Raw genomic sequence first — 24,862 nt, forward strand, 5'->3', positions numbered from 1 at the left:
GGTCACAGTAGTCACATACTCCATATATCACCCAGCGGTCCTGGTCAGAGTAGTCACATACTCCATATATCACCCAGCGGTCCTGGTCACAGTAGTCACATACTCCATATATCCCCCAGCGGTCCTGGTCAGAGTAGTCACATACTCCATATATCACCCAGCGGTCCTGGTCACAGTAGTCACATACTCCATATATCCCCCAGCGGTCCTGGTCACAGTAGTCACATACTCCATATATCACCCAGCGGTCCTGGTCACAGTAGTCACATACTCCATATATCACCCAGCGGTCCTGGTCACAGTAGTCACATACTCCATATATCACCCAGCGGTCCTGGTCACAGTAGTCACATACTCCATATATCACCCAGCGGTCCTGGTCACAGTGGTCACATACTCCATATATCACCCAGCGGTCCTGGTCACAGTAGTCACATACTCCATATATCCCCCAGCGGTCCTGGTCACAGTAGTCACATACTCCATATATCCCCCAGCGGTCCTGGTCACAGTAGTCACATACTCCATATATCACCCAGCGGTCCTGGTCACAGTAGTCACATACTCCATATATCCCCCAGCGGTCCTGGTCACAGTAGTCACATACTCCATATATCACCCAGCGGTCCTGGTCACAGTAGTCACATACTCCATATATCACCCAGCAGTCCCGGTCACAGTAGTCACATACTCCATATATCACCCAGCGGTCCTGGTCACAGTAGTCACATACTCCATATATCACCCAGCGGTCCTGGTCACAGTAGTCACATACTCCATATATCACCCAGCGGTCCTGGTCACAGTAGTCACATACTCCATATATCCCCCAGCGGTCCCGGTCAGAGTAGTCACATACTCCATATATCACCCAGCGGTCCTGGCCACAGTGGTCACATACTCCATATATCACCCAGCAGTCCCGGTCAGAGTAGTCACATACTCCATATATCACCCAGCGGTCCCGGTCACAGTAGTCACATACTCCATATATCCCCCAGCGGTCCTGGTCACAGTAGTCACATACTCCATATATAACCCAGCGGTCCTGGTCACAGTAGTCACATACTCCATATATCACCCAGCGGTCCTGGTCACAGTGGTCACATACTCCATATATAACCCAGCGGTCCTGGTCACAGTAGTCACATACTCCATATATAACCCAGCGGTCCTGGTCACAGTAGTCACATACTCCATATATCACCCAGCGGTCCTGGTCACAGTAGTCACATACTCCATATATCACCCAGCGGTCCTGGTCACAGTAGTCACATACTCCATATATCCCCCAGCGGTCCTGGTCAGAGTAGTCACATACTCCATATATCCCCCAGCGGTCCTGGTCAGAGTAGTCACATACTCCATATATCCCCCAGCGGTCCTGGTCACAGTAGTCACATACTCCATATATCACCCAGCGGTCCTGGTCAGAGTAGTCACATATTCCATATATCCCCCAGCGGTCCTGGTCAGAGTAGTCACATACTCCATATATCACCCAGCGGTCCTGGTCACAGTAGTCACATACTCCATATATCACCCAGCGGTCCTGGTCAGAGTAGTCACATACTCCATATATCACCCAGCGGTCCTGGCCACAGTAGTCACATACTCCATATATCACCCGGCGGTCCTGATCACAGTAGTCACATACTCCATATATCACCCAGCGGTCCTGGTTACAGTAGTCACATACTCCATATATCCCCCAGCGGTCTTGGTCACAGTAGTCACATACTCCATATATCACCCAGCGGTCCTGGTCACAGTAGTCACATACTCCATATATCACCCAGCGGTCCTGGTCACAGTAGTCACATACTCCATATATCCCCCAGCGGTCCTGGTCACAGTAGTCACATACTCCATATATCCCCCAGCGGTCCTGGTCACAGTAGTCACATACTCCATATATCCCCCAGCGGTCCTGGTCACAGTAGTCACATACTCCATATATCACTCAGCGGTCCTGGTCACAGTAGTCACATACTCCATATATCACCCAGCGGTCCTGGTCACAGTAGTCACATACTCCATATATCACCCAGCGGTCCTGGTCAGAGTAGTCACATACTCCATATATCACCCAGCGGTCCTGGTCAGAGTAGTCACATACTCCATATATCACCCAGCGGTCCTGGTCACAGTAGTCACATACTCCATATATCCCCCAGCGGTCCCGGTCACAGTAGTCACATACTCCATATATCACCCAGTGGTCCTGGTCAGAGTAGTCACATACTCCATATATCACCCAGAGGTCCTGGTCAGAGTAGTCACATACTCCATATATCCCCCAGCGGTCCTGGTCAGAGTAGTCACATACTCCATATATCACCCAGCGGTCCTGGTCACAGTAGTCACATACTCCATATATCCCCCAGCGGTCCTGGTCACAGTAGTCACATACTCCATATATCCCCCAGCGGTCCTGGTCACAGTAGTCACATACTCCATATATCACCCAGCGGTCCTGGTCACAGTAGTCACATACTCCATATATCCCCCAGCGGTCCTGGTCAGAGTAGTCACATACTCCATATATCCCCCAGCGGTCCTGGTCACAGTAGTCACATACTCCATATATCCCCCAGCGGTCCTGGTCACAGTAGTCACATACTCCATATATCCCCCAGTGGTCCTGGTCACAGTAGTCACATACTCCATATATCCCCCAGCGGTCCTGGTCACAGTAGTCACATACTCCATATATCCCCCAGCGGTCCTGGTCACAGTAGTCACATACTCTATATATCACCCAGCGGTCCTGGTCACAGTAGTCACATACTCCATATATCACCCAGCGGTCCTGGTCACAGTAGTCACATACTCCATATATCACCCAGCGGTCCTGGTCACAGTAGTTACATACTCCATATATCCCCCAGCGGTCCCGGTCACAGTAGTTACATACTCCATATATCCCCCAGCGGTCCTGGTCAGAGTAGTCACATACTCCATATATCACCCAGCGGTCCTGGTCACAGTAGTCACATACTCCATATATCACCCAGCGGTCCTGGTCACAGTAGTCACATACTCCATATATCACCCAGCGGTCCTGGTCAGAGTAGTCACATACTCCATATATCCCCCAGCGGTCCTGGTCACAGTAGTCACATACTCCATATATCCCCCAGCGGTCCTGGTCACAGTAGTCACATACTCCATATATCACCCAGCGGTCCTGGTCACAGTGGTCACATACTCCATATATCACCCAGCGGTCCTGGTCACAGTAGTCACATACTCCATATATCCCCCAGCGGTCCTGGTCACAGTAGTCACATACTCCATATATCACCCAGCGGTCCTGGTCAGAGTAGTCACATACTCCATATATCACCCAGCGGTCCTGGTCACAGTAGTCACATACTCCATATATCACCCAGCGGTCCTGGTCACAGTAGTCACATACTCCATATATCCCCCAGCGGTCCTGGTCACAGTAGTCACATACTCCATATATCACCCAGCAGTCCCGGTCAGAGTAGTCACATACTCCATATATCCCCCAGCGGTCCTGATCACAGTAGTCACATACTCCATATATCACCCAGCGGTCCTGGTCACAGTAGTCACATACTCCATATATAACCCAGCGGTCCTGGTCACAGTAGTCACATACTCCATATATCACCCAGCGGTCCTGGTCACAGTAGTCACATACTCCATATATCACCCAGCGGTCCTGGTCAGAGTAGTCACATACTCCATATATCACCCAGCGGTCCTGGTCACAGTAGTCACATACTCCATATATCACCCAGCGGTCCTGGTCACAGTAGTCACATACTCCATATATCCCCCAGCGGTCCTGGTCACAGTAGTCACATACTCCATATATCACCCAGTGGTCCTGGTCAGAGTAGTCACATACTCCATATATCACCCAGCGGTCCTGGTCAGAGTAGTCACATATTCCATATATCCCCCAGCGGTCCTGGTCAGAGTAGTCACATACTCCATATATCACCCAGCGGTCCTGGTCACAGTAGTCACATACTCCATATATCCCTCAGCGGTCCTGGTCACAGTAGTCACATACTCCATATATCCCCCAGCGGTCCTGGTCACAGTAGTCACATACTCCATATATCACCCAGCGGTCCTGGTCAGAGTAGTCACATACTCCATATATCACCCAGCGGTCCTGGTCAGAGTAGTCACATACTCCATATATCACCCAGAGGTCCTGGTCAGAGTAGTCACATACTCCATATATCACCCAGCGGTCCTGGTCACAGTAGTCACATACTCCATATATCACCCAGCGGTCCTGGTCACAGTAGTCACATACTCCATATATCCCCCAGCGGTCCTGGTCACAGTAGTCACATACTCCATATATCACCCAGCGGTCCTGGTCACAGTAGTCACATACTCCATATATCACCCAGCGGTCCTGGTCACAGTAGTCACATACTCCATATATCCCCCAGCGGTCCTGGTCACAGTAGTCACATACTCCATATATCCCCCAGCGGTCCTGGTCACAGTAGTCACATACTCCATATATCCCCCAGCGGTCCTGGTCACAGTAGTCACATACTCCATATATCACCCAGCGGTGCTGGTCACAGTAGTCACATACTCCATATATCACCCAGCGGTCCCGGTCAGAGTAGTCACATACTCCATATATCACCCAGCGGTCCTGGTCAGAGTAGTCACATACTCCATATATCCCCCAGCGGTCCTGGTCACAGTAGTCACATACTCCATATATCACCCAGCGGTCCTGGTCAGAGTAGTCACATACTCCATATATCCCCCAGCGGTCCTGGTCACAGTAGTCACATACTCCATATATCCCCCAGCGGTCCTGGTCACAGTAGTCACATACTCCATATATCACCCAGCGGTCCTGGTCACAGTAGTCACATACTCCATATATCACCCAGCGGTCCTGGTCACAGTAGTCACATACTCCATATATCACCCAGTGGTCCTGGTCACAGTAGTCACATACTCCATATATCACCCAGCGGTCCTGGTCACAGTAGTCACATACTCCATATATCCCCCAGCGGTCCTGGTCACAGTGGTCACATACTCCATATATCACCCAGCGGTCCTGGTCACAGTAGACACATACTCCATATATCACCCAGCGGTCCTGGTCACAGTAGTCACATACTCCATATATCCCCCAGCGGTCCTAGTCACAGTAGTCACATACTCCATATATCACCCGGCGGTCCTGGTCACAGTAGTCACATACTCCATATATCCCCCAGCGGTCCTGGTCACAGTAGTTACATACTCCATATATCCCCCAGCGGTCCCGGTCACAGTAGTTACATACTCCATATATCACCCAGCGGTCCTGGTCACAGTAGTCACATACTCCATATATCACCCAGCGGTCCTGGTCACAGTAGTCACATACTCCATATATCCCCCAGCGGTCCTGGTCAGAGTAGTCACATACTCCATATATCACCCGGCGGTCCTGGTCAGAGTAGTCACATACTCCATATATCACCCGGCGGTCCTGGTCAGAGTAGTCACATACTCCATATATCCCCCAGCGGTCCTGGTCACAGTAGTCACATACTCCATATATCACCCAGCGGTCCTGGTCACAGTAGTCACATACTCCATATATCCCCCAGCGGTCCTGGTCACAGTAGTCACATACTCCATATATCCCCCAGCGGTCCTGGTCACAGTAGTCACATACTCCATATATCACCCAGCGGTCCTGGTCAGAGTAGTCACATACTCCATATATCACCCAGTGGTCCTGGTCACAGTAGTCACATACTCCATATATCACCCAGCGGTCCTGGTCACAGTAGTCACATACTCCATATATCACCCAGTGGTCCTGGTCACAGTAGTCACATACTCCATATATCCCCCAGCGGTCCTGGTCAGAGTAGTCACATACTCCATATATCTCCCAGCGGTCCTGGTCACAGTAGTCACATACTCCATATATCCCCCGGCGGTCCTGGTCACAGTAGTCACATACTCCATATATCACCCGGCGGTCCTGGTCACAGTAGTCACATACTCCATATATCACCCAGCGGTCCTGGTCAGAGTAGTCACATACTCCATATATCACCCGGCGGTCCTGGTCAGAGTAGTCACATACTCCATATATCACCCGGCGGTCCTGGTCACAGTAGTCACATACTCCATATATCACCCAGCGGTCCTGGTCACAGTAGTCACATACTCCATATATCACCCGGCGGTCCTGGTCACAGTAGTCACATACTCCATATATCACCCAGCGGTCCTGGTCACAGTAGTCACATACTCCATATATCACCCGGCGGTCCTGGTCACAGTAGTCACATACTCCATATATCACCCAGCGGTCCTGGTCAGAGTAGTCACATACTCCATATATCCCCCAGCGGTCCTGGTCACAGTAGTCACATACTCCATATATCCCCCAGCAGTCCTGGTCACAGTAGTCACATACTCCATATATCACCCAGCGGTCCCGGTCACAGTAGTCACATACTCCATATATCTCCCAGCGGTCCTGGTCACAGTAGTCACATACTCCATATATCCCCCAGCGGTCCTGGTCACAGTAGTCACATACTCCATATATCCCCCAGCGGTCCTGGTCACAGTAGTCACATACTCCATATATCACCCAGAGGTCCTGGTCACAGTAGTCACATACTCCATATATCACCCAGCGGTCCTGGTCACAGTAGTCACATACTCCATATATCCCCCAGCGGTCCTGGTCACAGTAGTCACATACTCCATATATCACCCAGCGGTCCTGGTCAGAGTAGTCACATACTCCATATATCACCCAGCGGTCCTGGTCAGAGTAGTCACATACTCCATATATCCCCCAGCGGTCCTGGTCACAGTAGTCACATACTCCATATATCACCCAGCGGTCCTGGTCACAGTAGTCACATACTCCATATATCCCCCAGCGGTCCTGGTCAGAGTAGTCACATACTCCATATATCACCCAGCGGTCCTGGTCAGAGTAGTCACATACTCCATATATCACCCAGCGGTCCTGGTCAGAGTAGTCACATACTCCATATATCCCCCAGCGGTCCTGGTCACAGTAGTCACATACTCCATATATCCCCCAGCGGTCCTGGTCAGAGTAGTCACATACTCCATATATCCCTCAGCGGTCCTGGTCAGAGTAGTCACATACTCCATATATCCCCCAGCGGTCCTGATCACAGTAGTCACATACTCCATATATCACCCAGCGGTCCTGGTCACAGTAGTCACATACTCCATATATCACCCAGCGGTCCTGGTCACAGTAGTCACATACTCCATATATCACCCAGCGGTCCTGGTCACAGTAGTCACATACTCCATATATCACCCAGCGGTCCTGGTCACAGTAGTCACATACTCCATATATCACCCAGCGGTCCTGGTCACAGTAGTCACATACTCCATATATCACCCAGCGGTCCTGGTCACAGTAGTCACATACTCCATATATCCCCCAGCGGTCCTGGTCACAGTAGTCACATACTCCATATATCACCCAGCGGTCCTGGTCAGAGTAGTCACATACTCCATATATCACCCAGCGGTCCTGGTCACAGTAGTCACATACTCCATATATCACCCAGCGGTCCTGGTCACAGTAGTCACATACTCCATATATCACCCAGCAGTCCTGGTCAGAGTAGTCACATACTCCATATATCCCCCAGCGGTCCTGGTCACAGTAGTCACATACTCCATATATCACCCAGCGGTCCTGGTCAGAGTAGTCACATACTCCATATATCCCCCAGCGGTCCTGGTCAGAGTAGTCACATACTCCATATATCACCCAGCGGTCCTGGTCAGAGTAGTCACATACTCCATATATCCCCCAGCGGTCCTGGTCACAGTAGTCACATACTCCATATATCACCCAGCGGTCCTGGTCACAGTAGTCACATACTCCATATATCCCCCAGCGGTCCTGGTCACAGTAGTCACATACTCCATATATCACCCAGCGGTCCTGGTCACAGTAGTCACATACTCCATATATCACCCAGCGGTCCTGGTCACAGTAGTCACATACTCCATATATCACCCAGCGGTCCTGGTCACAGTGGTCACATACTCCATATATCACCCAGCGGTCCTGGTCACAGTAGTCACATACTCCATATATCCCCCAGCGGTCCTGGTCACAGTAGTCACATACTCCATATATCACCCAGCGGTCCTGGTCAGAGTAGTCACATACTCCATATATCACCCAGCGGTCCTGGTCACAGTAGTCACATACTCCATATATCCCCCAGTGGTCCTGGTCACAGTAGTCACATACTCCATATATCCCCCAGCGGTCCTGGTCACAGTAGTCACATACTCCATATATCCCCCAGCGGTCCCGGTCACAGTAGTCACATACTCCATATATCACCCAGCAGTCCCGGTCAGAGTAGTCACATACTCCATATATCCCCCAGCGGTCCCGGTCACAGTAGTCACATACTCCATATATCCCCCAGCGGTCCCGATCACAGTAGTCACATACTCCATATATCACCCAGCGGTCCTGGTCACAGTAGTCACATACTCCATATATAACCCAGCGGTCCTGGTCACAGTAGTCACATACTCCATATATCACCCAGCGGTCCTGGTCACAGTGGTCACATACTCCATATATCACCCAGCGGTCCTGGTCACAGTAGTCACATACTCCATATATCACCCAGCGGTCCTGGTCACAGTAGTCACATACTCCATATATCCCCCAGCGGTCCTGGTCACATTAGTCACATACTCCATATATCACCCAGCGGTCCTGGTCAGAGTAGTCACATACTCCATATATCACCCAGCGGTCCTGGTCACAGTAGTCACATACTCCATATATCACCCAGCGGTCCTGGTCACAGTAGTCACATACTCCATATATCACCCAGCGGTCCTGGTCACAGTGGTCACATACTCCATATATCACCCAGCGGTCCTGGTCACAGTAGTCACATACTCCATATATCCCCCAGCGGTCCTGGTCACAGTAGTCACATACTCCATATATCACCCAGCGGTCCTGGTCACAGTAGTCACATACTCCATATATCACCCAGTGGTCCTGGTCAGAGTAGTCACATACTCCATATATCACCCAGCGGTCCTGGTCACAGTAGTCACATACTCCATATATCACCCAGCGGTCCTGGTCAGAGTAGTCACATACTCCATATATCACCCAGCGGTCCTGGTCACAGTAGTCACATACTCCATATATCACCCAGCGGTCCTGGTCACAGTAGTCACATACTCCATATATCCCCCAGCGGTCCTGGTCACAGTAGTCACATACTCCATATATCCCCCAGCGGTCCTGGTCACAGTAGTCACATACTCCATATATCACCCAGCAGTCCCGGTCAGAGTAGTCACATACTCCATATATCCCCCAGCGGTCCCGATCACAGTAGTCACATACTCCATATATCACCCAGCGGTCCTGGTCACAGTAGTCACATACTCCATATATCCCCCAGCGGTCCTGGTCACAGTAGTCACATACTCCATATATCACCCAGCGGTCCTGGTCACAGTAGTCACATACTCCATATATCCCCCAGCGGTCCTGGTCACAGTAGTCACATACTCCATATATCACCCAGCGGTCCTGGTCACAGTAGTCACATACTCCATATATCACCCAGCGGTCCTGGTCACAGTAGTCACATACTCCATATATCACCCAGCGGTCCTGGTCACAGTAGTCACATACTCCATATATCCCCCAGCGGTCCTGGTCACAGTAGTCACATACTCCATATATCACCCAGCGGTCCTGGTCACAGTAGTCACATACTCCATATATCCCCCAGCGGTCCTGGTCACAGTAGTCACATACTCCATATATCCCCCAGCGGTCCTGGTCACAGTAGTCACATACTCCATATATCACCCAGTGGTCCTGGTCACAGTAGTCACATACTCCATATATCCCCCAGCGGTCCTGGTCACAGTAGTCACATACTCCATATATCCCCCAGCGGTCCTGGTCAGAGTAGTCACATACTCCATATATCCCCCAGCGGTCCTGGTCACAGTAGTCACATACTCCATATATCCCCCAGCGGTCCTGGTCACAGTAGTCACATACTCCATATATCACCCAGCGGTCCTGGTCACAGTAGTCACATACTCCATATATCCCCCAGCGGTCCTGGTCAGAGTAGTCACATACTCCATATATCCCTCAGCGGTCCTGGTCAGAGTAGTCACATACTCCATATATCACCCAGTGGTCCTGGTCAGAGTAGTCACATACTCCATATATCCCCCAGCGGTCCTGGTCACAGTAGTCACATACTCCATATATCACCCAGCGGTCCTGGTCAGAGTAGTCACATACTCCATATATCACCCAGCGGTCCTGGCCACAGTAGTCACATACTCCATATATCCCCCAGCGGTCCCGGTCACAGTAGTCACATACTCCATATATCACCCAGCGGTCCCGGTCAGAGTAGTCACATACTCCATATATCACTCAGCGGTACCGGTCAGAGTAGTCACATACTCCATATATCACCCAGCGGTCCTGGTCACAGTAGTCACATACTCTATATATCACCCAGCGGTCCTGGTCACAGTAGTCACATACTCCATATATCACCCAGCGGTCCTGGTCACAGTAGTCACATACTCCATATATCCCCCAGCGGTCCTGGTCACAGTGGTCACATACTCCATATATCCCCCAGCGGTCCTGGTCAGAGTAGTCACATACTCCATATATCACCCAGCGGTCCTGGTCACAGTAGTCACATACTCCATATATCCCCCAGCGGTCCTGGTCACAGTCGTCACATACTCCATATATCCCCCAGCGGTCCTGGTCACAGTAGTCACATACTCCATATATCACCCAGCGGTCCTGGTCACAGTAGTCACATACTCCATATATCACCCAGCGGTCCTGGTCACAGTAGTCACATACTCCATATATCACCCAGCGGTCCTGGTCAGAGTAGTCACATACTCCATATATCCCCCAGCGGTCCTGGTCACAGTAGTCACATACTCCGTATATCCCCAGCGGTCCTGGTCACAGTAGTCACATACTCCATATATCCCCCAGCGGTCCCGATCACAGTAGTCACATACTCCATATATCCCCCAGCGGTCCTGGTCACAGTAGTCACATACTCCATATATCCCCCAGCGGTCCTGGTCACAGTAGTCACATACTCCATATATCCCCCAGCGGTCCTGGTCACAGTAGTCACATACTCCGTATATCCCCCGGCGGTCCTGGTCACAGTAGTCACATACTCCGTATATCACCCGGCGGTCCTGGTCACAGTGGTCACATACTCCATATATCACCCGGCGGTCCTGGTCACAGTAGTCACATACTCCATATATAACCCAGCGGTCCTGGTCACAGTAGTCACATACTCCATATATCCCCCAGCGGTCCTGGTCACAGTAGTCACATACTCCATATATCCCCCAGCGGTCCTGGTCACAGTAGTCACATACTCCATATATCCCCCAGCGGTCCTGGTCACAGTAGTCACATACTCCATATATCACCCAGCGGTCCTGGTCACAGTAGTCACATACTCCATATATCCCCCAGCGGTCCTGGTCACAGTAGTCACATACTCCATATATCACCCAGCGGTCCTGGTCAGAGTAGTCACATACTCCATATATCCCCCAGCGGTCCCGGTCACAGTAGTCACATACTCCATATATCTCCCAGCGGTCCCGGTCAGAGTAGTCACATACTCCATATATCACTCAGCGGTCCCGGTCAGAGTAGTCACATACTCCATATATCACTCAGCGGTACCGGTCAGAGTAGTCACATACTCCATATATCACCCAGCGGTCCTGGTCACAGTAGTCACATACTCCATATATCCCCCAGCGGTCCTGGTCACAGTAGTCACATACTCCATATATCACCCAGCGGTCCTGGTCAGAGTAGTCACATACTCCATATATCACCCAGCGGTCCTGGTCACAGTAGTCACATACTCCATATATCACCCGGCGGTCCTGGTCACAGTAGTCACATACTCCATATATCACCCAGCGGTCCTGGTCAGAGTAGTCACATACTCCATATATCACCCAGCGGTCCTGGTCACAGTAGTCACATACTCCATATATCACCCAGCGGTCCTGGTCACAGTAGTCACATACTCCATATATCACCCAGCGGTCCTGGTCACAGTAGTCACATACTCCATATATCCCCCAGCGGTCCTGGTCACAGTAGTCACATACTCCATATATCACCCAGAGGTCCTGGTCAGAGTAGTCACATACTCCATATATCACCCAGCGGTCCTGGTCACAGTAGTCACATACTCCATATATCACCCAGCGGTCCTGGTCAGAGTAGTCACATACTCCATATATCCCCCAGCGGTCCCGGTCACAGTAGTCACATACTCCATATATCTCCCAGCGGTCCTGGTCACAGTAGTCACATACTCCATATATCACTCAGCGGTCCCGGTCAGAGTAGTCACATACTCCATATATCACCCAGCGGTCCCGGTCACAGTAGTCACATACTCCATATATCACCCAGCGGTCCCGGTCACAGTAGTCACATACTCCATATATCACCCAGCGGTCCTGGTCACAGTAGTCACATACTCCATATATCACCCAGCGGTCCTGGTCACAGTAGTCACATACTCCATATATCCCCCAGCGGTCCTGGTCACAGTAGTCACATACTCCATATATCACCCAGCGGTCCTGGTCACAGTAGTCACATACTCCGTATATCCCCCAGCGGTCCTGGTCACAGTAGTCACATACTCCATATATCACCCATCGGTCCTGGTCAGAGTAGTCACATACTCCATATATCACCCGGCGGTCCTGGTCACAGTAGTCACATACTCCATATATCACCCAGCGGTCCTGGTCACAGTAGTCACATACTCCATATATCACCCAGCGGTCCTGGTCACAGTAGTCACATACTCCATATATCACCCAGTGGTCCTGGTCACAGTAGTCACATACTCCATATATCCCCCAGCGGTCCTGGTCACAGTAGTCACATACTCCATATATCCCCCAGCGGTCCTGGTCACAGTAGTCACATACTCCATATATCCCCCAGCGGTCCTGGTCACAGTAGTCACATACTCCATATATCACCCAGCGGTCCTGGTCACAGTAGTCACATACTCCATATATCAACCAGCGGTCCTGGTCACAGTAGTCACATACTCCATATATCACCCAGCGGTCCTGGTCACAGTAGTCACATACTCCATAAATCACCCAGTGGTCCCGGTCACAGTAGTCACATACTTCATATATCACCCAGCGGTCCTGGTCACAGTAGTCACATACTCCATATATCCCCCAGCGGTCCTGGTCACAGTAGTCACATACTCCATATATCCCCCAGCGGTCCCGGTCACAGTAGTCACATACTCCATATATCCCCCAGCGGTCCTGGTCAGAGTAGTCACATACTCCATATATCACCCGGCGGTCCTGGTCACAGTAGTCACATACTCCATATATCACCCAGCGGTCCTGGTCACAGTAGTCACATACTCCATATATCCCCTAGCGGTCCTGGTCAGAGTAGTCACATACTCCATATATCACCCAGCGGTCCTGGTCAGAGTAGTCACATACTCCATATATCCCCCAGCGGTCCTGGTCACAGTAGTCACATACTCCATATATCACCCAGCGGTCCTGGTCACAGTAGTCACATACTCCATATATCACCCAGCGGTCCTGGTCACAGTAGTCACATACTCCATATATCACCCAGCGGTCCTGGTCACAGTAGTCACATACTCCATATATCACCCAGCGGTCCTGGCCACAGTAGTCACATACTCCATATATCCCCCGGCGGTCCTGGTCAGAGTAGTCACATACTCCATATATCCCCCAGCGGTCCTGGTCACAGTAGTCACATACTCCATATATCACCCAGCGGTCCTGGTCACAGTAGTCACATACTCCATATATCCCCCAGCGGTCCTGGTCACAGTAGTCACATACTCCATATATCCCCCAGCGGTCCTGGTCACAGTAGTCACATACTCCATATATCCCCCAGCGGTCCTGGTCACAGTAGTCACATACTCCATATATCCCCCAGCGGTCCTGGTCACAGTAGTCACATACTCCATATATCACCCAGCGGTCCTGGTCAGAGTAGTCACATACTCCATATATCACCCAGCGGTCCTGGTCACAGTAGTCACATACTCCATATATCACCCAGCGGTCCTGGTCACAGTAGTCACATACTCCATATATCACCCAGCGGTCCTGGTCACAGTAGTCACATACTCCATATATCCCCCAGCGGTCCTGGTCACAGTAGTCACATACTCCATATATCCCCCAGCAGTCCTGGTCACAGTAGTCACATACTCCATATATCCCCCAGCGGTCCCGGTCACAGTAGTCACATACTCCATATATCACCCAGCGGTCCCGGTCAGAGTAGTCACATACTCCATATATCACCCAGCGGTCCTGGTCACAGTAGTCACATACTCCATATATCACCCAGCGGTCCTGGTCAGAGTAGTCACATACTCCATATATCACCCAGCGGTCCTGGTCACAGTAGTCACATACTCCATATATCACCCAGCGGTCCTGGCCACAGTGGTCACATACTCATATATCCCCCAGCGGTCCTGGTCACAGTGGTCACATACTCCATATATCCCCCAGCGGTCCTGGCCACAGTAGTCACATACTCCATATATCCCCCAGCGGTCCTGGTCACAGTAGTCACATACTCCATATATCACCCAGCGGTCCTGGTCAGAGTAGTCACATACTCCATATATCCCCCAGCGGTCCTGGTCACAGTAGTCACATACTCCATATATCCCCCAGCAGTCCTGGTCACAGTAGTCACATACTCCATATATCCCCCAGCGGTCCTGGTCAGAGTAGTCACATACTCCATATATCACCCAGCGGTCCTGGTCACAGTAGTCACATACTCCATATATCACCCAGCGGTCCTGGTCACAGTAGTCACATACTCCATATATCACCCAGCGGTCCTGGTCACAGTAGTCACATACTCCATATATCACCCAGCGGTCCTGGTCACAGTAGTCACATACTCCATATATCCCCAGCGGTCCTGGTCACAGTAGTCACATACTCCATATATCCCCCAGCGGTCCTGGTCACAGTAGTCACATACTCCATATATCACCCAGCAGTCCTGGTCACAGTAGTCACATACTCTGTAGTGTCATATACTTACCACCACCTCATTGGAGCCGGGATCCGGGGTTTCTGGAAGGCTCTGGCGGGCGGTGGTACCCTACTCAGAGCTTGTACCACCACCTCCTGGGTGATGTCTCCAACCTTCTGGGCACCCAGCACCACATTAGCCTCCTAGAGGATCAAAGCAGGAAACATGATGGGTCATCAATAAGAGTGGGACCTCTCACATCCTGGGGGGGAGTGTAATGTTCTCACATCCTGGGGGGGGAGTGTAATGTTCTCACATCCTGGGGGGGGAGTGTAATGTTCTTCACATCCTGGGGGGGGGAGTGTAATGTTGTCACATCCTGCACATCCTGGGGGGGGGGGGGGGGGGGCTGGAGTGTAATTAATGTTCTCACATCCTGGGGGGGGGGGGAGTGTAATGTTCTCACATCCTGGGGGGTAGTGTAATGTTCTCACATCCTGGGGGGGGGGGGGCTGGAGTGTAATTAATGTTCTCACATCCTGGGGGGGGGGGGAGTGTAATGTTCTCACATCCTGGGGGGGGGAGGTGTAATGTTCTCACATCCTGGGGGGGGGGGGGGGGGGGTAGTGTAATGTTCTCACATCATGGGGGGGGGGGGGGGGGAGTGTAATGTTCTCACATCCTGGGGGGGGGGGGGGGGGTGTGTGTAATGTTCTCACATCCTCGGGGGGGGGGGGGGGGGGGTGTAATGTTCTCACATCCTGGGGGGGAGTGTAATGTTCTCACATCCTGGGGGGGGGGGGGGGGTGTAATGTTCTCACATCCTGGGGGGGGGGGGGGGGGGGGGAGTGTAATGTTCTCACATCCTGGGGGGGGGGGGGAGTGTAATGTTCTCACATCCTGGGGGGGGAGTGTAATGTTCTCACATCCTGGGGGGGGGAGTGTAATGTTCTCACATCCTGGGGTCGGGGTGGAGTGTAATGTTCTGACATCCTGGGGGGGGGGGGGGGGAGGGAGTGTAATGTTCTCACATCCTGGGGGGGGGGGGGAGTGTAATGTTCTCACATCCTGGGGGGGGGGGGGGGAGTGTAATGTTCTCACATCCTGGGGGGGGGGGGGGGAGTGTAATGTTCTCACATCCTGGGGGGGGGGGAGTGTAATGTTCTCACATCCTGGGGGGGGGGGGGAGTGTAATGTTCTCACATCCTGGGGGGGGGGGGGGAGTGTAATGTTCTCACACCCTGGGGGGGGGGGGGATTGTAATGTTCTCACATCCTGGGGGGGGGGGGGAGTGTAATGTTCTCACATCCTGGGGGGGAGTGTAATGTTCTCACATCCTGGGGGGGGGGAGTGTAATGTTCTCACATCCTGGGGGGGGTGGAGTGTAATGTTCTGACATCCTGGGGGGGGGGGGGGGGTGTTAATGTTCTCACATCCTGGGGGGGGGGAAGTGTAATTGTTCTCACATCCTGGGGGGGGGGGGGGAGTGTAATGTTCTCACATCCTGGGGGGGGGGGGGAGTGTAATGTTCTCACATCCTGGGGGGGGGGGAGTGTAATGTTCTCACATCCTGGGGGGGGGGGGGAGTGTAATGTTCTCACATCCTGGGGGGGGGGGGGGGGGAGGTGTAATGTTCTCACACCCTGGGGGGGGGGGGGATTGTAATGTTCTCACATCCTGGGGGGGGGGGGGGGGAGTGTAATGCTCCCACATCCTGGGGGGGGGAGTGTAATGTTCTCACATCCTGGGGGGGGGGGGGGGAGTGTAATGCTCCCACATCCTGGGGGGGGGGGGGAGTGTAATGTTCTCACATCCTGGGGGGGGGGGGAGTGTGATGCTCTCACATCCTGGGGGGGGGGAGTGTAATGTTCTCACATCCTGGGGGGGGGGGGGGAGTGTGATGCTCTCACATCCTGGGGGGTGGGGGGGAGTGTAATGTTCTCACATCCTGGGGGGGGGGGGGGGGGAGTGTAATGTCCTCACATCCTGGGGGGGGGGAGTGTAATGTCCTCACATCCTGGGGGGGGGGAGTGTAATGTCCTCACATCCTGGGGGGGGAGTGTAATGTTTCTCACATCCTGGGGGGGGAGTGTAATGTTCTCGCATCCTGGGGGGGGGAGTGTAATGTTCTCGCATCCTGGGGGGGAGTGTAATGTTCTCACATCCTGGGGGGGGGTGTAATGTTCTCACATCCTGGGGGGGGTGTAATGTTCTCACATCCTGGGGGGAGTGTAATGTTCTCGCATCCTGGGGGGGCGTGTAATGTTCTCACATCCTGGGGGTGAGTGTAATGTTCTCACATCCTGGGGGGGGGGGGGGAGTGTAATGTTCTCACATCCTGGGGGGGGGGGCGAGTGTAATGTTCTCACATCCTGGGGGGGGGGAGTGTAATGTTCTCACATCCTGGGGGGGGGGGGGGGGGTGTAATGTTCTCACATCCTGGGGGGGGGGGGGAGTGTAATGTTCTCACATCCTGGGGGGGGGGCGAGTGTAATGTTCTCACATCCTGGGGGGGGGGGAGTGTAATGTTCTCACATCCTGGGGGGGGGGGAGTGTAATGTTCTCACATCCTGGGGGGGGGGGGGGAGTGTAATGTCCTCACATCCTGGGGGGGGGAGTGTAATGTCCTCACATCCTGGGGGGGGGAGTGTAATGTCCTCACATCCTGGGGGGGGGGGGGGGAGTGTAATGTCCTCACATCCTGGGGGGGGGGAGTGTAATGTCCTCACATCCTGGGGGGGGAGTGTAATGTTTCTCACATCCTGGGGGGGGGAGTGTAATGTTTCTCACATCCTGGGGGGGGAGTGTAATGTTCTCGCATCCTGGGGGGGGGGGGAGTGTAATGTTCTCACATCCTGGGGGGGGTGTAATGTTCTCGCATCCTGGGGGGGAGTGTAATGTTCTCGCATCCTGGGGGGAGTGTAATGTTCTCACATCCTGGGGGGAGTGTAATGTTCTCGCATCCTGGGGGGGCGTGTAATGTTCTCACATCCTGGGGGTGAGTGTAATGTTCTCACATCCTGGGGGGGGGGGGGGGGGGAGTGTAATGTTCTCACATCCTGGGGGGGGGGGGGGAGTGTAATGTTCTCACATGCTGGGGGGGGGGGAGTGTAATGTTCTCACATCCTGGGGGGGGAGAGTGTAATGTTCTCACATCCTGGGGGGGGGGGGGGGTGTAATGTTCTCACATCCTGGGGGGGGGGGGGGAGAGTGTAATGTTCTCACATCCCTGGGGGGGGGGGTGTAATGTTCTCACATCCTGGGGGGGGGGGGGTGTAATGTTCTCACATCCTGGGGGGGGGGGGAGTGTAATGTTCTCACATCCTGGGGGGGAGTGTAATGTTCTCACATCCTGGGGGGGGGAGTGTAATGTTCTCACACCCTGGGGGGGGGGGGGATTGTAATGTTCTCACATCCTGGGGGGGGGGAGTGTAATGCTCCCACATCCTGGGGGGGGGGGGGGAGTGTAATGTTCTCACATGCTGGGGGGGGGGGGGAGTGTAATGTTCTCACATCCTGGGGGGGAGAGTGTAATGTTCTCACATCCTGGGGGGGGGGGGGGGGTGTAATGTTCTCACATCCTGGGGGGGGGGGAGAGAGTGTAATGTTCTCACATCCTGGGGGGGGGGGTGTAATGTTCTCACATCCTGGGGGGGGGGGGTGTAATGTTCTCACATCCTGGGGGGGGGGGGGGAGTGTAATGTTCTCACATCCTGGGGGGGAGTGTAATGTTCTCACATCCTGGGGGGGGGGGAGTGTAATGTTCTCACACCCTGGGGGGGGGGGGGGGGATTGTAATGTTCTCACATCCTGGGGGGGGGGGGGAGTGTGATGCTCTCACATCCTGGGGGGGGGGGGGGGGAGTGTGATGCTCTCACATCCTGGGGGGGGGGGGGGGAGTGTAATGTTCTCACATCCTGGGGGGGGGGGGGGGAGTGTAATGTCCTCACATCCTGGGGGGGAGTGTAATGTCCTCACATCCTGGGGGGGGGAGTGTAATGTCCTCACATCCTGGGGGGGGGGGGGAGTGTAATGTCCTCACATCCTGGGAGGGGGGGAGTGTAATGTCCTCACATCCTGGGGGGGGAGTGTAATGTTTCTCACATCCTGGGGGGGGGAGTGTAATGTTCTCGCATCCTGGGGGGGGGGGGGGGGAGTGTAATGTTCTCGCATCCTGGGGGGGAGTGTAATGTTCTCACATCCTGGGGGGGGAGTGTAATTTTCTCACATCCTGGGGGGGGTTGTAATGTTCTCACATCCTGGGGGGAGTGTAATGTTCTCGCATCCTGGGGGGGCGTGTAATGTTCTCGCATCCTGGGGGGGCGTGTAATGTTCTCACATCCTGGGGGTGAGTGTAATGTTCTCACATCCTGGGGGGGGCGTGTAATGTTCTCACATCCTGGGGTGGGGGGGGGGGAGTGTAATGTTCTCACATATTGGGGGGGGGGGGGGAAGTGTAATGTTCTCGCATCCTGGGGGTTAGTGTAATGTCCTCACATCCTGGGGGGGGAGTGTAATGTTTCTCACACCCTGGGGGGGGGGGGGGGGGGGGGAGTGTAATGTTCTCACATATTGGGGGGGGGGGGAAAGTGTAATGTTCTCGCATCCTGGGGGGGAGTGTAATGTTCTCACATCCTGGGGGGGGGGCGTGTAATGTTCTCACATCCGGGGGGTGAGTGTAATGTTCTCACATCCTGGGGGGGCGTGTAATGTTCTCACCTAAGCAAGAACATCTGAGATCTCAGTAACCGCCATATTGGGTCACCCCTGCAGCCCCCCTAACAGATCCCTCCAAATAATTATCTTTACCTTGAAGAATCTGCGGATGGCAGGAAGGTGCTCAGCCGCGACTCCTTTCCGAAAGGCGTCCACATTCTCACCAACCTGCCGAGTGTAGATATCATGAACGTCAGACATGAGAAGGTGAGGACAGGGGACGTGTTAGGGGGTGAGTACATACCCAGTATATGAGGATGATCCTCTGCACCCCGCTACTCGGATCGCTCACTTGGCACAGTCCATACTGGACCAGGTTCTCATTGAACTTCTTGAGCAGCTCTTCCAGTCCGCCGACTGCAAAGCAACACGATACTAGGTCAGAAGAAGATGTCAAGGGCGACTCTACAGACAGAACACCACCTAGTCATGTGATACTAATACTGCGCTCCACACACAGCAGTGCCCTCCTCAACATGACCAGCAGGGGTCAGCATTGAGACTGGTCTGTACGTGAAGAGACTTTCCTGGGACTCTCGGGCTCAGGGAGTGACAGGGATTTGGCCGACAATCTTGATGTAGAACGCGGCTGAAGTACTTAGCGCTCCAGCTCTTCATAATATAAACATATGTGTACTTAGGGAGCGTTATACGGCGGCCATTATAACACAACAACCATTATACAGCGCCGATCCTGGAGGAGATCCCACCGAGCTCAACCATCTCCACACGACTCACATCGGCCCCGCGTCTCCTAAGGAAGTGGTCACCGTGGTCTCTGCAGCTGTGACAGAACTCCCAGCATGCCCTGACAGTAGGAGGCTAACCTCTGGCTCTGACACGATGGGAGTTGTGGTTTTGTAAATGCTAGAGAGCCAGAAGATGGGAATCATGGTCCCAAGGGTGGAAACACGTAATCCCGAAATACTGCAGATTTTACCCAGACTTAAAATAGTATCTCTCCTAGTTATGTACGCTCCTTGTCCTGAGGCCCTAGTTATGTACGCTCCTTGTCCTGAGGCACTAGTTATGTACGCTCCTTGTCCTGAGGCACTAGTTATGTACGCTCCTTTTCCTGAGGCCCTAGTTATGTACGCTCCTTGTCCTAAGGCTCTAGTTATGTACGCTCCTTGTGCTGAGGCCCTAGTTATGTACGCTCCTTGTCCTGAGGCCCGAGTTATGTATGCTCCTTGTCCTGAGGCACTAGTTATGTACGCTCCTTGTCCTGAGGCACTAGTTATGTACGCTCCTTGTCCTGAGGCCCTAGTTATGTACGCTCCTTGTACTAAGGCTCTAGTTATGTACGCTCCTTGTCCTGAGGCCCTAGTTATGTACGCTCCTTGTACTAAGGCTCTAGTTATGTACGTTCCTTGTGCTGAGGCCCTAGTTATGTACGCTCCTTGTCCTGAGGCCCGAGTTATGTACGCTCCTTGTCCTGAGGCACTAGTTATGTACACTCCTTGTCCTGAGGTACTAGTTATGTACACTCCTTGTCCTGAGGCTCTAGTTATGTACGCTCCTTGTCCTGAGGCTCTAGTTATGTACACTCCTTGTCCTGAGGCTCTAGTTATGTACGCTACTTGTCCTGAGGCTCTAGTTATGTACGCTCCTTGTCTTCAGGCACTAGTTAGCTCCTTGTCCTGAGGCCCTAGTTATGTACGCTCCTTGTCCTTAGGCTCTAGTTATGTACGCTCCTTGTCCTTAGGCTCTAGTTATGTACGCTCCTTGTGCTGAGGCCCTAGTTATGTACGCTCCTTGTCCTGAGGCCCGAGTTATGTACGCTCCTTGGGGGATATTTATCAAAGCTGTCTATGTCCCGCATCAATATAGACCAAACTACAGAGGGTTAGTCTGGTCTATTGTGCACCTAATTTATCAAATGGCGCACGGCTCTAGATAAATTCTGTGCACAGACTGCATGATCTATACTTTAGTCTATTTAGTCTATAGTCTTAAACCTGCTCCAACATGGTCTGACATTTCGGCGTACTTTCAGCCTATGCGACTTGTCGCTGAAAAGTCGCTTTTGATAAATTCAGCACCAATGCATTTTTCAATGCATTTCAGTCTAAAATAGACTAGCATGCAGCATGTTCTAAAAATCCTCTAGAGCAAAAGTCGCAGAAAAGTCGCACATATTTAGACTGCGACTTTCTGTGCGACAAATTTAGACAAGAAAAACCAGTCTAAATCCTTTGATAAATCTCCCCCCTTGTCCTGAGGCACTAGTTATGTACACTCCTTGTCCTGAGGTACTAGTTATGGACGCTCCTTGTCCTGAGGCTCTAGTTATGTACGCTCCTTGTCTTCAGGCACTAGTTATGTACGCTCCTTGTCTTCAGGCACTAGTTATGTACGCTCCTTGTCCTGAGGCCCTAGTTATGTACACTCCTTGTCCTAAGGCTCTAGTTATGTACACTCCTTGTGCTGAGGCCCTAGTTATGTACGCTCCTTGTCCTGAGGCCCGGGTTATGTACGCTCCTTGTCCTGGGGCACTAGTTATGTACACTCCAAGTCCTCAGGCACTAGTTATGTACACTCCTTGTCCTGAGGTACTAGTTATGGACGCTCCTTGTCTTCAGGCACTAGTTATGTACGCTCCTTGTCCTGAGGCACTAGTTATGTACGCTCCTTGTCCTGAGGCACTAGTTATGTACGCTCCTTGTCCTGAGGCCCTAGTTATGTACGCTCCTTGTCCTGAGGCCCGGGTTATGTACGCTCCTTGTCCTGAGGCTCTAGTTAGGTACACTCCTTTGTCCTGAGGCTCTAGTTATGTACGCTCCTTGTCCTGAGACCCTAGTTATGTACATTCCTTGTCATCAGGCACTAGTTATGTACGCTCCTTGTCCTGAGGCCCTAGTTATGTACGTTCCTTGTCCTGAGGCCATAGTTATGTACGCTCCTTGTCCTAAGGCTCTAGTTATGTACGTTCCTTGTCCTGAGGCCATAGTTATGTATGCTCTTGTCCTGAGGCACTAGTTATGGACGCTTCTTGTCCTGAGGCACTAGTTATGGATGCTCCTTGTCCTGAGGCACTAGTTATGTACACTTCTTGTCCTCAGGCACTAATTATGTACACTCCTTGTCCTGAGGCCCTAGTTATGTACGCTCCTTGCCCTGAGGCTCTAGTTATGAACGCTCCTTGTCCTGAGGCACTAGTTATGTACACTCCTTGTCCTCAGGCACTAGTTATGTACACTCCTTGTACTGAGGCTCTAGTTATGTATGCTCCTTGTCCTCAGGCACTAGTTATGTACACGCCTTGTCCTGAGGCTCTAGTTATGTACGCTCCTTGTCCTGAGGCTCTAGTTATGTACACTCCTTGTCCTGAGGCAATAATTATGGGCGCTTCTTGTCCTGAGGCACTAGTTATGTACGCTCCTTGTCCTGAGGCTCTTGTTATGAATGCTTCTTGTCTCAAGGCCCTAGGTATGGATGCTCTTTATTTCAAGGTCCTAGTTATGGACACTCTTAGTCTCAAAGCATAAATTATGGACACTCCTCTAGTTATGGATGCTTCTTGTCCAAAGAACCTAGTTATGGACGCTATTTGTACCAAGGCCCTAGTTACGGATGTTTCTTGTCCCTAGTTACGGATTCTCCTTGACCTGAGAACCTGTTATGGACGCTCTTTGTACCAAGGCCCTAGTTACAGATGTTCCTTGTCCTGAGAACCTAGATATGGATACTCCTTGTCCTAAGAACCAAGTTAAGGATGCTCCTTGTCCTGAGAACCCAGTTGTGGACATTCCTTGTCCTGAGAACCCAGTTATGGAAGCTCCTTGTCCTAAGAACCCAGTTATGGATGCTCCTTGTCCTGAGAACCTAGTTATGGATGCTCCATGTCCTAAGAACCTAGTTATGGATGTTCCTTGTCCTGAGAACCCAGTTATGGACGTTCCTTGTCCTGAGAACCCAGTTATGGACATTCCTTGTCCTGAGAACCCAGTTATGGACGCTCCTTGTCCTAAGAACCCAGTTATGAACGCTCCTTGTCCTAAGAACCCAGTTATGGATGCTCCTTGTCCTGAGAACCCAGTTATGGACATTTCTTGTCCTGAGAACCTAGTTATGGATGTTCCTTGTCCTGAGAGCCCAGTTATGGACACTCCTTGTCCTGAGAGCCCAGTTATGGACACTCCTTGTCCTGAGAACCTAGTTAAGGATGCTCCTTGTCCTGAGAACCAAGTTATGGACGCTATTTGTACCAAGGCCCTAGTTACGGATGTTTCTTATCCCTAGTTACGGACGCTCCTTGACCTGAGAACCTAGTTATGGACGCTCTTGGTACCAAGGCCCTAGTTACAGATGTTCCTTGTCCTGAGAACCTAAATATGGATAATCCTTGTCCTAAGAACCAAGTTAAGGATGCTCCTTGTCCTGAGAACCCGGTTATGGACGCTCCTTGTCCTAAGAACCCAGTTATGGACGCTCCTTGTCCTAAGAACCCAGTTATGGATGCTCCTTGTCCTGAGAACCCAGTTATGAACATTCCTTGTCCTGAGAACCCAGTTATGGAAGCTCCTTGTCCTAAGAACCCAGTTATGGACGCTCCTTGTCCTAAGAACCTAGTTATGGATATTCCTTGTCCTGAGAACCCAGTTATGTACGCTCCTTGTCCTGAGGCCCTAGTTATGTACGTTCCTTGTCCTGAGGCCATAGTTATGTACGCTCCTTGTCCTAAGGCTCTAGTTATGTACGTTCCTTGTCCTGAGGCCATAGTTATGTATGCTCTTGTCCTGAGGCACTAGTTATGGACGCTTCTTGTCCTGAGGCACTAGTTATGGATGCTCCTTGTCCTGAGGCACTAGTTATGTACACTTCTTGTCCTCAGGCACTAATTATGTACACTCCTTGTCCTGAGGCCCTAGTTATGTACGCTCCTTGCCCTGAGGCTCTAGTTATGAACGCTCCTTGTCCTGAGGCACTAGTTATGTACACTCCTTGTCCTCAGGCACTAGTTATGTACACTCC

At 52.1% G+C, this 24,862-nt stretch overlaps 1 protein-coding gene across 1 annotated transcript in view; it reads right to left on the bottom strand.

Annotated features, from left to right (window-relative positions):
- LOC130346562 (drebrin-like protein) overlaps positions 1–24,862 on the bottom strand; it is a 62,707-nt gene that overhangs the window by 4,964 nt on the left and 32,881 nt on the right. Inside the window, exons 3-5 of the mRNA XM_056554567.1 lie at positions 20,133–20,245; positions 19,982–20,056; positions 15,242–15,375 (exon numbers count right to left, since the gene is read on the bottom strand). Coding sequence (XP_056410542.1) covers positions 15,242–15,375; positions 19,982–20,056; positions 20,133–20,245 — 322 coding nt within the window. The remainder of the gene's footprint in view (positions 1–15,241; positions 15,376–19,981; positions 20,057–20,132; positions 20,246–24,862) is intronic.

The sequence above is a fragment of the Hyla sarda genome, unplaced genomic scaffold, assembly GCF_029499605.1.
Source record: "Hyla sarda isolate aHylSar1 unplaced genomic scaffold, aHylSar1.hap1 scaffold_795, whole genome shotgun sequence".
Taxonomy (NCBI): Eukaryota; Metazoa; Chordata; class Amphibia; order Anura; family Hylidae; genus Hyla; species Hyla sarda.